General features: G+C 48.8%; 1 protein-coding gene across 1 annotated transcript in view; it reads left to right on the top strand.

Moving 5' to 3' along the window:
• TEX11 (testis expressed 11) overlaps window positions 1-14984 on the top strand; it is a 1632405-nt gene that overhangs the window by 358985 nt on the left and 1258436 nt on the right. Inside the window, exon 8 of the mRNA XM_075324897.1 lies at window positions 10131-10216. Coding sequence (XP_075181012.1) covers window positions 10131-10216 — 86 coding nt within the window. The remainder of the gene's footprint in view (window positions 1-10130; window positions 10217-14984) is intronic.

Raw genomic sequence — 14984 nt, 5'->3', positions numbered from 1 at the left:
TTTATTTTTGGTATATCTATTTTTTTTTCTTTAAGGGAATGTGTCACATACAGTTTTTAAACTAATTGAAACCAAATTGTGATAATGCTGACTTGTGGATTTAGACCTAAGTAACAACCCCTTCAAAGGGAATCTGTCACCAGGTTTTTAACACCTAATCTGAGCGCAGCATAACATAGGGGAAGAGATCCTGATTCCAGCATTTGTCACTTATTGGGCTGCTTAGTGCAGTTTCGATAACATCACTGGTTAATCAGCAGGAGATTATCATTACAGGGCTACTTGTCATGTTGCAGGTAGTCCAGCATATTCATGAGCTCTGTATAACTGCTAGATCTGCAGCAGAGAAAACATGGATTTTATCACAATGAAAGCAAACAGCCCAGTCAGTGACACACCGCTGGAATCAGGATATCTGTTTCTACTTTATGCTGCTCTCAGATGGGGGAGCAAAAACCTGCTGACAGATTCCCTTTAAGGCTCTTTCAGCATATAGATAGATAGAATCATAGATAGATAGATATGTGGCACCCCTGAGGCTTCAGTCACCACAGGGTACTGCACCTCACTTAAGGTGCAGTACTCATCCTGGATCCAGAGGAGGTCGGTACCAGTTCCACAACACAAACTCATATACACAACCAGGTTGCCCTCCCCATTGGGGACCAGGCTAGGGTCGGGTCTTAAGCTAGTCACCAAACATGGGGGGCATCCATCCACTAGTGACAGGGAACCGGGGGAGAAGCAGCCACCAGGGGGAGTTAGGAGCTTACATAACAGTTAGAGTGTTCTCCAGCAGGAGAGAACAGGAGCGGGACCGGTGTGGTTCAGGGTGCAGAGCCTTAGGGTGGAACAGACTTCACCTTGTATCACCAGAATCTGCAGGACAGGGGGATTGCAAGTCCCTCTGACCACCACGAGATTCCGGAGCACAGTGCCACATAGGGTCTGGAGTTGTGATTAGTCAAGCCCCACAGCGGCCCTGCGTCACCTACACACGGGACAGGAGCTAACACTACACGAACCGGGATCCCCAAGCAGCATCAGGCTCGGGGATCCATCTGTAAAGGCACAAGAAGGAAGGGCCCATCGACCACCGTACCGGTTCTAACCTCCAACGGATCCGGGATCAGCTGGGGCCCATCACGGCTGGAACCACAGCAGCTGATTCAGCCTTTTGATTGCCGTCACCTTGCGCTTCGGCACCAACGGCCACTACTCTCCTCCTCATCCTCCCCGGGGCCCCGCTCCACCTGTGGGGAGCAGAACCATCCTTGCTGCAACACTATCCGCCCCGGAGGACAGAGACAGCAGCGGCGGCTAATCCCTGGCCACGTACCACAGGTGGCGTCACAAGACTATCATCCTCATCATTCCCCACCATCATCCAAATCCCCTTTTATTGTACACCTCGGGGCCACGAAGCCGGGCAGGGCCACCTGTGACATCCCCCTGACCCGACATCACTGGCCCGGCGATGAGTAACATTTAATCCCTGCCCCGTGGGTGCTACAGATAGATGAGGGACAGAGGGACAGAGGGACAGAGGGACGGATAGACGGTGGGGGGGGACTCACAGCAGGTGGGGGGTCTCACAGCAGGTGGGGGGGGTCTCACAGCAGGTGGGGGGGTCTCACAGCAGGTGGGGGGTCTCACAGCAGGTGTGGGGGTCTCACAGCAGGAGGGACAGAGGGACGGATAGACGGTGGGGGGGTCTCACAGCAGGTGGGAGGGTCTCACAGCAGGTGGTGGAGTCTCACAGCAGGTGGGGGGGTCACAGCAGGTGGGGGGGTCACAGAAGGTGGGGGGGGTCACAGAAGGTGGGGGGGTCACAGAAGGTGGGGGTGGGGTCACAGAAGGTGGGGTCACAGCAGGTGGGGTCTCACAGAAGGTGGGGAGATCACAGCAGATGGAGGAGGGTGAGAGGTGGGACAGGGGCAGCAGACGAGGGACAGGGGCAGCAGATGAGGGAGGGGGCAGCAGATGAGGGAGGGGGGCAGCGGCTGATGGGGGAGGGGGAGGGGCAGATGGAGGAGACGCAGCAGTTGGGTTCAGTGCTGCTGGATCAGGGGCAATGACTGCTGCAGCCGGCAGCTGAAGGGTGGGGGCTGGGGCAATGGCGGCGGCTGAAAGGAGACAGTGTCTTTAAACTTACCGATTGCTCCCCTCACCTTCCACAGACGCTGGAGTGAAGCTGAGGGGAGTGGTCACCGGCCTCAGATCCACAGTGATTGGAGAGATCGGTCACAGGGCCGATCTCTCCAATCAGAGCTGGGGGCGGGTGAAACTGAGGTCACCCAGCTCCAGCCAATGAACGGTGCTACAGCTGCACTGATCATGGCTGGATTTCAATGTTTCAGACATTTTCAATGGCTGAAATATTACAGTGGCTGTGATTGGCTGAGCGGCGTTCGTCAGCCAATCACAGCCTCCTTAGGTCCGGGAAGGAGACACCACCCCTCCTGAGGTCAGGCAGAGGGCCCCTCCTCCCCGAATCTAAGATATTTGCAGCGATCGCAGCCACCGGGGCCACAATCTCGCCATGACGTACTGGGTACGTCATGGGTCCTTAAGTACTAGGGAGCTATGATGTACCCAGTACGTTTTCAGGCTCTAGGGGCCCGCTCCCGCTTGGGACCCCTGTGCGACTGCAGGTGCTGTCAGTGCAACGTCCCCACCCCCTGCCCATGGGGCCCGGTGAACAGAGAAATGAAAGGGGAGGGGCCCGGGCCGCCAGCGTGTCCAGGCCCCACCTCCTGCTCACTGCACAACCAGCCCGCCCTTCGAAGTGTACTGTCAACGCCCCCTGCGCTGAAGCCCGGGGAGCAGAGGAATGAAAGGGGAGGGGCCTGTCAGCGTGTCCGGGCCCCCCCTCCTGCCTGCTGCTCACCAGGCCCGCTACAGGAGTTCCACTAGTAATGCCCTGATGGCGGCCCTGCTGAGCTCTGTTAAGTTGTCAGCACAAGCTCCTCTGCTCTTCCTCACACAAGCTTATCTGATCTGTCTTCCTGCTCTGCTGGGCAGTGACTTCTCAATGCTAAGGTTATCTACCGGCTTGGCCCACAGCTCCACTATACTGTGCACACAGTCCTCTCCCCCCTGCTATGCACAAACTCCTCTGATGTCCTCTAGCTCTTGCTAAATCATATGACACTTCTCAGCTGCTGTCTCCTGTGTTGTCTGTGACTGTGATACAATTTCAGCCAATTCCAGCATACTCAATAAATGTATTATGCATGGACTAGACATTACAACTTTATCCAACAGTCCACACTCTGTTAACATTAGAGGCAGATATGATTTATATTCAGTGGCGTAACTAGAGTTTCATGGACCCCGCTGCAAAGTTCAGATCTGGGCCCCCCCTCCACATACATCGACACTTGGGGTACGGGATAATGACACTGACACTCGGGGTACAGGATAATGTTGCTGACACTTGGTTCTTACCCTCAGCATCCAGATTTCCCATGATCTGAAATCCCTCTATCAGCACCCAGCTTTCCTATGTTTTGATATCCATCTTGTCCTCGGCACCCAGCTTTCCCATGCTCTGCTATACATCATTCCCTCAGCACCCAGCTTTCCCATATCAGAGCATGGGAAAGCTGGGTGCTGAGAGAAGATGTATAGCAGAGCATGGGAAAGCTGGGTGCTGAGGGAAAGAGCCTTTTTCCCTCAGCACAAAACGTTCCCATCCCCTGATTGTATCTTTGTCCCCCCTTGTATATAGTTCTCCAAATACAATAATGGCCCCTGCATAGTCTTCCATATTGTATAAAGGGTCCCACATAACCCTTCATATATTAGAATACACTTCCATAGTCCTCCATGTATTATAATGCATTTCCCATAGTCCTCCATGTATTATAATTCACCCCATAGTACTCAATATATAATACTGCATCACATAGTCCTCCATATATTATAATGCACCCCCATAATCCTCCATGTATAAACTAGCCCTTCAATTATTATCATGAATTTCTCATAGTTCTCCATATATTATACTACACCACATAGTCCTCCATATATAATATGCACCCAGCCCTCCATGTATAATAATGCAGCCAGCCTCCCCAGACCACCATCTACAATAATGCAGCCAGTCCTCCATGTATAATAATGCATCCAGCTTCCCCAGGCCTCCATGTATAATACAGCCAGCCTCCCCAGGCCTCCATGTATAATATAGCAGCCAGCCTCCCCAGGCCTCCATGCATAATAATGGAGCCAGCCTCCCCAGCCCTCCATGCATAATAATGCAGCCAGCCTCCCCATGCATCCATGTATAATAATGCAGCCAGCCTCCCCAGGCCTCCATGTATAATAATGCAGCCAGCTTCCCCAGGCCTTCATGTATAATAATGCAGCCAGCCTCCCTAGGCCTCCATGTATAATATTGCAGCCGGCCTCCCCAGACCACCATCTATAATAATGCAGCCAGTCCTCCATGTATAATAATGCATCCAGCTTCCTCAGGCCTCCATGTGTAATGCATCCAGCTTCCCCAGGCCTCCATGTATAATACAGCCAGCCTCCCCAGGCCTCCATGTATAATATAGCAGCCAGCCTCCCCAGGCCTCCATGTATAATGCAGCCTCCCCAGGCCTCCATGTATAATGCAGCCTCCCCAGGCCTCCATGTATAATGCAGCCTTCCCAGGCCTCCATGTATAATGCAGCCTCCCCAGGCCTCCATGTATAATGCAGCCTCCCCAGGCCTCCTTGTATAATGCAGCCTCCCCAGGCCTCCATGTATAATAATGCAGCCAGCCTCCCCAGACCACCATCTATAATAATGCAGCCAGTCCTCCATGTATAATAATGCATCCAGCTTCCTCAGGCCTCCATGTATAATGCATCCAGCTTACCCAGGCCTCCATGTATAATACAGCCAGCCTCCCCAGGCCTCCATGTATAATATAGCAGCCAGCCTCCCCAGGCCTCCATGTATAATGCAGCCTCCCCAGGCCTCCATGTATAATGCAGCCTCCCCAGGCCTCCATGTATAATGCAGCCTTCCCAGGCCTCCATGTATAATGCAGCCTCCCCAGGCCTCCATGTATAATGCAGCCTCCCCAGGCCTCCATGTATAATGCAGCCTCCCCAGGCCTCCATGTATAATAATGCAGCCAGCCTCCCCAGACCACCATCTATAATAATGCAGCCAGTCCTCCATGTATAATAATGCATCCAGCTTCCTCAGGCCTCCATGTATAATGCATCCAGCTTACCCAGGCCTCCATGTATAATACAGCCAGCCTCCCCAGGCCTCCATGTATAATATAGCAGCCAGCCTCCCCAGGCCTCCATGTATAATGCAGCCTCCCCAGGCCTCCATGTATAATGCAGCCTCCCCAGGCCTCCATGTATAATGCAGCCTCCGCAGTCATCCATGTATAATATAGCAGCCAGCCTCTCCAGGCCTCCATGTATAATATAGCAGCCAGCCTCTCCAGGCCTCCATGTATAATATAGCAGCCAGCCTCTCCAGGCCTCCATGTATAATATAGCAGCCAGCCTCCCCAGGCCTCCATGTATAATGCAGCCTCCCCAAGCCTCTGACCACCATGTGCTCACTAATTTATATTAAAGAAAAACGAACAAGTACTCACCTGCTCTCTTCACGTCTCCTCATTTCAGCGTTGCTCATCCTCACCGCTCTCCTCGTTCCCCCGCCGCTGCTGTCCTCGCCGCTGCTCTGTCCTCACCGCTCTCCTCCTTCCCCCACCGCTGCTCTGTCCTCACCGCTGCTCGTCCTCCCAATGCTGCGGTCGGCATCTTCCCATCCTGCGCTCTGTGCATTCAGCACAGCAGTCGCACGGCAGTGACGTCACGGCGCAGGTACAGGGGGAGAATGATGATGCATAGCGCGGCACCGGCCGCTCTATGCTTCATCATTACTGTGCACGGTGACGGGGGAGCCGCCGCAGCTGCTGACACCAGGCAGGGGGCCCCGCGGTGCCGCTGCTGACACCAGGCAGGGGGGTCCGGTGTCGGCGCCGGCAGCGGGTCAAATAGCGGCCGCGTGGTCTGCGGCAGAACAGCGCAGCTCTTCTCTCACTGACAGGAGCTGACTGCTGATCTGCCGGGCGGCCGCCGGGCCCCTAAGCTCCTGGGCCCGGTCGCAATGGCGACCGCTGCGACCGCGGTAGTTACACCCCTGTTTATATTAATACATCTACACATGTCTACATAGAAAGATGTACAGTAGATCAATCTATAGGTCCATTATATCTATTCTATATCTCATCTGAGACAGATAAAATAGATAAATAGTGAAAGAAATGTGAGATATTTACAGTATATATAGATATAAATTATATATATGAGAGAGAGAGAGAGAAAGAGAGAGATAGAGATAAAGAGAGAGAGAGAACTAATTAAATCTAATATATAAAGCTGAACCCGCACCATCGCATTTCCAATCACGAAATTTTGCACAGACACCCCATGTGACTCAGGGAACGTCAGACTGTTTTGACCGGAAAATTTAAACCCACGCTTTACAATTACTCTCCGAAAAACCTGCCTCCATTAAAGTGAATGGAGATGCGACCTACATGTTATTAATAGCAGCTCTGATTGGTTGCTATAGGAACAAAATAAATTGTTAGAATAAGCAGCTTATGTGTGAGGTAATAAGATGTCGGTGGGGAGACTGATAGATGGAGACTGATAGAGGAAGACTGAGGCAGGCAGACGGGGAAAGAGGCAGGCAGACGTGGAAAGAGACAGACACAGAGACAGACAAACCGATACAGAGACAGTGATAGAGACAGACACACATGGATAGAGAGACACAGACAGTTACTATACTTAATATATACTTTATATATATATTATTATGGAGATAAATAGATATTATACATATATATATATATATATATATATACACACACACATTATATATGTGTGTATATATAATATATATATATATATATATATATATATATATATATATATATATATTATATATATATATATATATATATATACACACACAAACACACACACACACACACACAAACACACTTGCGAAAGTATTCGGCTCCCTTGAATTTTTCAACCTTTTCACACATTTCAGGCTTTAAGCTTTAAAGAAAAGATAAACATTTTAATGTTATGGTGAAGAATTAACAAGTGGGACATAATTGTGAAGTTGATAGAAGTTTATTGCTTATTTTAAAAAATAAATAATTGAAAAGTGGGGCGTGCAAGATTATTCACCCCCTATAAGTTAATACTTTGTAGCGATACCTTTTGCTGCGATTACAGCACAAGTCGCTTGGGGCATATCTCTATCAATTTTGCACCTCGAGAGACTGAAATTCTTGCCCATTCTTCCTTTGCAAATAGCCCGAGCTGAGTGAGGTTGGATGGAGAGCGTTTGTGAACAGCAGTTTTCAGCTCTTTCCACAGATTCTTAATTGGATTCAGGTCTGGACTTTGACTTGGCCATTCTAACACCTTGATACGTTTATTTGTGAACCATTCCATTGTAGATTTTGCTTTATGTTTGGGATCATTGTCTTGTTGGAAGACAAATCTCCGTCCCAGTCTCAGGTCTTTTGCAGACTCCAACAGGTTTTCTTCAAGAACGGTCCTGTATTTGGCTCCATCCATCTTCCCATCAATTTTAACCATCTTCCCTGTCCCTGTTGAAGAAAAGCAGGCCCAAACCATGATGCTGCCACCACCATGTTTGACAATGGGGATGGTGCGTTCGGGGTGATGAGCTGTGTTGCTTTTACGCCAAACATATCGTTTGGCATTGTGCCCAAATAGTTCGAATTTGGTTTCATCTGACCAGAGCACCTTCTTCCACGTGTTTGGTGTGTCTCCCAGGTGGCTTGTGTCAAACTTTAAACAACACTTTTTATGGATATCTTTGAGAAATGGCTTTCTCCTTGCCACTCTTCCATAAAGGCCAGATTTGTGCAGGGTATGGACAGACCCTCCCACCTCAGCTGTAGATCTCTGCAGTTCATCCAAAGTGATCATGGGCCTCTTGGCTGCATCTCTGATCAGTCTTCTTGTTTGAGATGAAAGTTTGGATGGGTCTTGGTAGATTTGCAGTGGTATGATATGCCTTTCATTTCAATATGCTCACTTGCACAGTGCTCCTTGGTCTTCATGATGCGCTCTTAGGCTACTTTCACATTTGCGCTGAACGGCATCTGTTGCATTGCGTTGTGTGACAGATGCAACGGATGTGTTGCATAATGTGCACAACAGATGCAACGGATCGTACAAAACAACGGAATCTTTATTTTTTTTTTTTCTTCTTTCGTTTTACCTGCGACAGACTATTGTGAACAATCAGCTGATCGCTCCCAGCAGCCGGTCGCCAGGTGATCAGCTGATCGCTCCCAGCAGCCGGTCGCCGGGTGATCAGCTGATCGCTCACAGCAGCTGGCCGCCGGGTGATCAGCTGATCGTTCGGCCGCCGAGAATGTGTGAGGGGGGCGGAGTGCGGGGGCGGAGTTTGGCGTTTGTGGAGCCGAGCGGGACCATGGCACTGAGGACGTCAGTGCAGCAAGGAATGCAAGGCTGGGGACAGGTGAGTGTGAGTGTGTGTGTGCGTGCGTGTGTACACGTGGAGTGAAGTGCGGGAGGGGGCTGAGCCGAGCGGGAAAGTGTCGGGCTCCCTGCACCCGTAGGCAGGGTAAATATCGGGTAACTAGGGAAAGCGCATTGTATAGTAACCCGATGTTTACCCTGGTTACGAGTGCAGGGAGACAGAGAGCATGCGCAGCGAAATCTTACGGATTGTGCTGCTCAAAAAATGTTCCATGCAGCGTTCCCTCTGCCCGACGCAGCGACAAAATAACGACGCTGCGTCGTGCAGCGGATGCAACGCAAGACCATCCGTTGCTATCCGTAGCTAATAGAAGTCTATGAGGAATATAACGGTTTCCTGCAACGGTTACCGTAATTCCTCAAGGCTGTGGATAGCAACGGAAGCCGTCCAACGCAAGTGTGAAAGTAGCCTTAAACAGAACACAGACTATCACAGAGCAGGTGCATTTATACGGAGACTTGATTACACACAGGTGGCTTATATTTATCATCATCAGTCATTTAGGACAACATTAGATCATTCAGAGATCCTCAATGAACTTCTGGAGTGAGTTTGCTGCACTGAAAGTAAAGAGGACTTATAATATTGCACGCCCCACTTACCATTCTCGCAGCCTTGTTCAGGTTTTTGCTTCTCGTCTTCAGATGCGCACTGCGCATGCTCATAAGCCTCCTGCGGTTCCGGTCATGCACACTGCGCGTCTGAAGATTAGAAGCAAGCACCGGCTGACAAACAAGGCTGCGGGAATGGTAAGTGCGCACGCGCGGGATCTCAAGGAGCCTGTATGTCGCTCATGTAAATCCATGGTATCACGCCCACCGGGGCATGACACCACGGAAAACATGCAAACTCCCACAGGGCTATGTGACACCCATGGGGCTAGAGCCCCTGCTCATTTACATAGGGTACACATGTAATAAAACATTTTTATACCTGCACATTACACACTATTACAACACAGGGATGGGTAGTAAGGGGTTACTAGGCCACACATCACACTGCTACTACGTTAGAACACAAATTACCTGACAAGTTCCCTTTAACAGTTTTCCCCCAGAAAACTCTAGTTACTATAAGACTCTTCATTTTCCCTGTGTTGTTTTTCTCTCTCCAGCTTTCCTCCTTCATAGACTTCTATAGGCAGTAAGTGTAATTTGATCCCCAACTGAAGACAGTTGAGTGTTTTGTTTTTTATGCAGAATGCATGATCACTGCTTGAAAGGAGTGACTGATAGGTGGGAGGAACACATTTTTGTTTAATAAGTGTGTTACAGTATCTTTACTTGAACTGTTGATTTATGAAACAAATATTACATATCTAAAGTCTCCGTCACACACAGATAAATCTTTGGCAGATCTGTGGTTGCAGTGAAATCATGGACATTTTGTTCCATTTGTACACAGCCACAAACCTGGCACTGATTGTCCACAATTTCACTGCAACCACAGATCTGCCGCAGATTTATCTATGTGTGACAGGGCCTTTAGGCTTTCCTATTGGTGATTAACTGCATTGTTGACAGACAAAATATTCTTGTTTGCAGACTGCATACCTCTCTATACTGTGCTACAATTTCGGAGTGGAGACTTATGAAAAGAAGGTCTATGATCAAAGCTCCTTTTGGTTAAGGTACAGGTGCATTAATATTCCTTTTTCAAAATTATAATAATTTCTAAGTATCTTGTATCGTTTATAGCATTGTAAAGTTTGCTTGTATTGCCAAAGATTTTTAACTGCAGGTATGCAGAATGTATTGGGAACCTTTTACCTCCAGAAGTGCTATTTACCTGCAGATATAGTGGTAATCTACAGGTGAATAGCATTTTAATCATATCATCCATGCTTACTGGAGCAGCTTCTGCAAGGACAAAATGAACTTATAGTCTCCATGCAGCCGCCGACTTCCAGTCATTGATGCAGTGCAGGAAGCTGTAGCAGTCACGGTTCACTATATAATGAGCAATCTGTAATCACTAGTGATGAGCGAGTATGCTTGTCACTACTCGGTACTCGCACGAGTATCACTGTACTCGGGCTACTCGGCGGGTACCGAGTAATTTCGCGATACTCGTGCTGTACTCGTGGTCTTCATCCCTGCATGTTGGCACTCTTTTGAGAGCCAGCCCTCATGCAGGGATTGGCTGGCAGACCACTGCAATGCCACAGCCCTGTTAGTTGTGGAATTGCAGTGATTGGCCGGCCCGCACAGCGTGACCGAGCCTTTATACCGGCGGGCACGCTGTGCTCTGCACACAGCCATCTCATATTCCCTGCTTTCCCCGCCCACAGGCGCCTATGATTGGTTGCAGTGAGACACGCCCCCACGCTGAGTGACAGGTGTCTCACTGCACCCAATCACAGCAGCCGGTGGGCGTGTCTATACTGTGCAGTAAAATAAATAAATAAATAATTAAAAAAAACGGCGTGCTGTCCCCCCAATTTTAATAAAAGCCAGATAAAGCCATACGGCTGCAGGCTGGTATTCTCAGGATGGGGAGCTCCACGTTATGGGGAGCCCCCCAGCCTAACAATATCAGTCAGCAGCCGCCCAGAATTGCCGCATACATTAGATGCGACAGTTCTGGGACTTTACCCGGCTCTTCCCGATTTACCCTAGTGCGTTGGCAAATCAGGGTAATAAGGAGTTAATGGCAGCCCATAGCTGCCACTAAATCCTAGATTAATCATGTCAGGCGTCTCCCCGAGATTTCTTCCATGATTAATCTGTAAATTACAGTTAAAAAACACACACACCCGAACAATCCTTTATTAGAAATAAAAAACAATAACAAAGTCCCTCATCACCAATTTATTAACCCCGACAAAGCCCTCCATGTCCGGCGTAATCCACGGACCTCCATCGTCGCGTCCAGCTCTGCTGCATGCAGGTGACAGGAGCTGCAGAATACACCGCCGCTCCGGTCAGCTTCACACAGTAACTGAGGTGAGTAGCGCGATCAGCTGCTGTCAGTCAGGTAACTCACGGCCACCGCTGGATCCAGCGGTGGCCGCGATTAACCTCAGTGACAGCTCAGCTGATCGCGATACTCAGCTCAGTTGCTGCGTGGAGGTGACCGGAGCGGCGGTGAGTATTAAAATTGGGGGGACCGCACGCCGTTTTTTAAAATTATTTAATTATTTATTTCACTGCACAGTATACACACACCCACCGGCTGCTGTGTTTGGGTGCAGTGAGACACCTGTCACTCAGCGTGGGGGCGTGTCTCACTGCAACCAATCATAGGCGCCGAAAAGCAGGAAAGCAGGGAATACGAGATTGTTTAATGAGCGGCCGGCTTTTTCAAAAGAGGAAAAGCCGCCGGAGTTTAGTGAACAGCTGTGCAGCGCCGCGGCAGTGATCGGGGAACAGTAAGTAAGAGAGAGGGGGGAGACTGACCAACAGACTGTGAGAGGGGGACAGACAAGACAGAGAGAGACCGACAGAGCGAGACCGACCGACGGGAGATAGAATGAAAAAAAATGACCGACATCGCTAGTAAAAAGCACAAAACGTGCGTTTTGGACATCGGAGTGCCACACAATGTTTTACGTAAAATCTTTCATGTATTAATCTCAAAAAGTAACATACACCAGCTCTATCTCACTATTGGGTATGTGCCCTTAACATTTCCGCCATGAAAATTCATTTTGGTGTCATTTTGGAAGGTTTTCTGGTGAGTCCGTAAAAATGGCGTAAAACTCGGACAAAATTGTTCACAGCTGTGACTTTTGAGTGATAAATGCTTCAAGGGGTCTTCCCCATGCTGTTGCCATGTCATTTGAGCACTCTTCTGAGACTTTTGTGACATTTTTAGGGTTTCTACATGCTGCCGGGGGTCATTTCAGAAAAATACTCGGGTCTCCCATAGGATAACATTGGGCTCGGTGCTCGGGCCGAGTACACGAGTATCTTGGGATGCTCGGCCCGAGCCTCGAGCACCCGAGCTTTTTGGTACTCGCTCATCACAAGTAATCACTACATGGCACATTAATTCACAGACTGTTTGCAAACCCATACACACATGCTGCAGATCAGGCTGAGAATCAATTTGTTGGGGAGTGATCTCAGCGCTCTCATATACTGAGCTGTGATTGTCATGGATAGATCACACACCTATTATAATAAATGAAGCACACAATGTACAATTTGTGTAGGATTTATCTGCTTTTTTTGTACTGTCTTTTTTGATTTTCCATATTTGCATACCTCAGCCCAACATTGATATATATTTACAAAGATTTAGCACTACAGTGGAACCTAGCTTAATGAGAACAATCCGGTCTGGGACTGTGCTTGTTAATCAAGTTACTCATTCAGCAGAGCAAGATTTCCCATAGGAAATTATTGCAATGCAGACAATTCGTTCCACAACTTGTTTAATGTCCCATCCTGGTCCCCTATTCTATCATTCCACACACGCACAAACGCACACAAACACGTACAAACGCACACAAACACATACAAACACACACAAACATGTACAAACACGTACAAACACACACAAACACATACAAACACACACAAACACGTACAAACACGTACAAACACGTACAAACACACACACACAAACACACGCACATATTATATGCTCACCTTACCTTCCGTTCCATCGCCGATCTCCTGGGACTTGCTCTTCTCCGGTGCAGGCTGTGTATCCATAATGAGGAGGGCGGAACTTCCTCTGCCAGAGCGCTGACGTCAAAGGCAGAGCCGCTTGCTTCTGATTGGCCAGCACGCTGCCTTTGAGTAGCGGTGACAGGAACCAGGAAGTTCCTGCTTCGTCGCTATGGATGCCGATGCCTGGAGTGGAGCGGAGCGGCGCACTACAGGACCCAGGAGACCGGCGATGAAACGGAAGGTACACATTATATGCTCACCTTACCTTCCGTTCCACCGCCGGCCTCATGGTACTTGTAGTTCACCGCGAGGACGTCACAATGTACCCGGGAACTACAAGAACCATGAGGCCGGCGGTTCAACGGAAGGTAAGGTGAGCATAATACTGTATGTGTGTGCATGCGTGTGTGTTTGTGTGTGTTTGTGTGGACTGCAAGTGCGGGTCAGAGCGCGGTGGATGTACGAAACCGGACATGCGTGCGGTGAGGATTTTGCTCGTCCACCAAAGCTTTCTCGTAAAGCGGGTTACAAATTTACAGAAAGCTTTGCTTGTTAAGCGAAATTCTCGTTAAGTGGGTTACTCGTTAAGCGAGGTTCCACTGTATAGCTGTTTGTATATGTTCTGTCTTCAATACCTTAAAGGGAAGGTGTCATAAAAAAAATTCTTTTCAATAACAGAAAAAATATAAAGTATTAATGTTATGTTTAAATATATTTGTTTTTAATTGAGAATATAAACATATATAATATATACATTTTTTTTTTATATATTTTCCCACTCTTAAACACTAGGGGAAGCAGCTGCTGAAATCCTGCTCTAGAGCTAATGTAGAACTAGCTCACATTACAACTGCTGTAAAAGTGGGTGGAATCTGCTCTCAGTTCTTGGTGTTTCCAAAAGGATAAGAGAAGGAAGTTTAGGATCACAGTGCAGAGCCATTTTGTTGGTGGCCGCAAAGTGATCCTTATGTCTAAAGTGTCACTAAGGCCAGCTGCATAGTGCTCCACTGTATTCCAATGCCCCAGAGACCGTTTCTCAATGCCAAATCTCACGTCTGTGCAGTCATTCCCCCGGGTCGCGCAGTGGCAGTTCGCCCTCTCGCGAGCCGGTGCGGTGTTTGTACATGCACGAGATTATGGTCAGGAATGACTACACAGATGCGTGATTCGGCCGAGCAGCGTGCATGATGACGGCGGCGTCATCGCGTCAATCAGGTAGGATGCCGAAGAAGGCCACAGGAGACTAAAATGAGCACGCCCATCTGAGCCCCACAGATTATTAGCATACCTAACGGTCAGGTTTTTTAAAGTTATATTCAGGGTCTGCAAGGGGAGTCAAGGCACAAGGTGCACCTTCATAGAATGCAGCCCAGGAGCTGCAGAAGGTGACACTTTTGGTTTCATAGTGACAAAACTGGTGACCGGTTCCCTTTAAAGGGAACTTAATGCCAGATTGGTCCCTTATAAACCACCAGTGAACCCTTATATACAGCATTCTAGAGTACTGTATATAACAGCCCAGGCTACTCTGTAGAACATAAAAAACATATTTTATAATACATCTGTGTGGCGGTCAGGTCCGATGCCTCCTATCTTTTTTCTATCGCCATCCTCCTTCCCTGCTCAGTGTGGATGATGCATCCTACATCATCCACACAGAGGACTCCATTGCGCTCCTCGCGAGCACGCACACTTCTCTCCCCTCTCCACAGTTACCCCGGGGAGTCCTTGCTCACTGCCTGTTGCTAAGACGGTTTTAAACTTTAACCTACATTTCCA

Source organism: Anomaloglossus baeobatrachus, chromosome 9 (assembly GCF_048569485.1).
Source record: "Anomaloglossus baeobatrachus isolate aAnoBae1 chromosome 9, aAnoBae1.hap1, whole genome shotgun sequence".
Classification (NCBI taxonomy): Eukaryota; Metazoa; Chordata; class Amphibia; order Anura; family Aromobatidae; genus Anomaloglossus; species Anomaloglossus baeobatrachus.
This window is presented reverse-complemented; position numbering and strand designations above follow the sequence as displayed.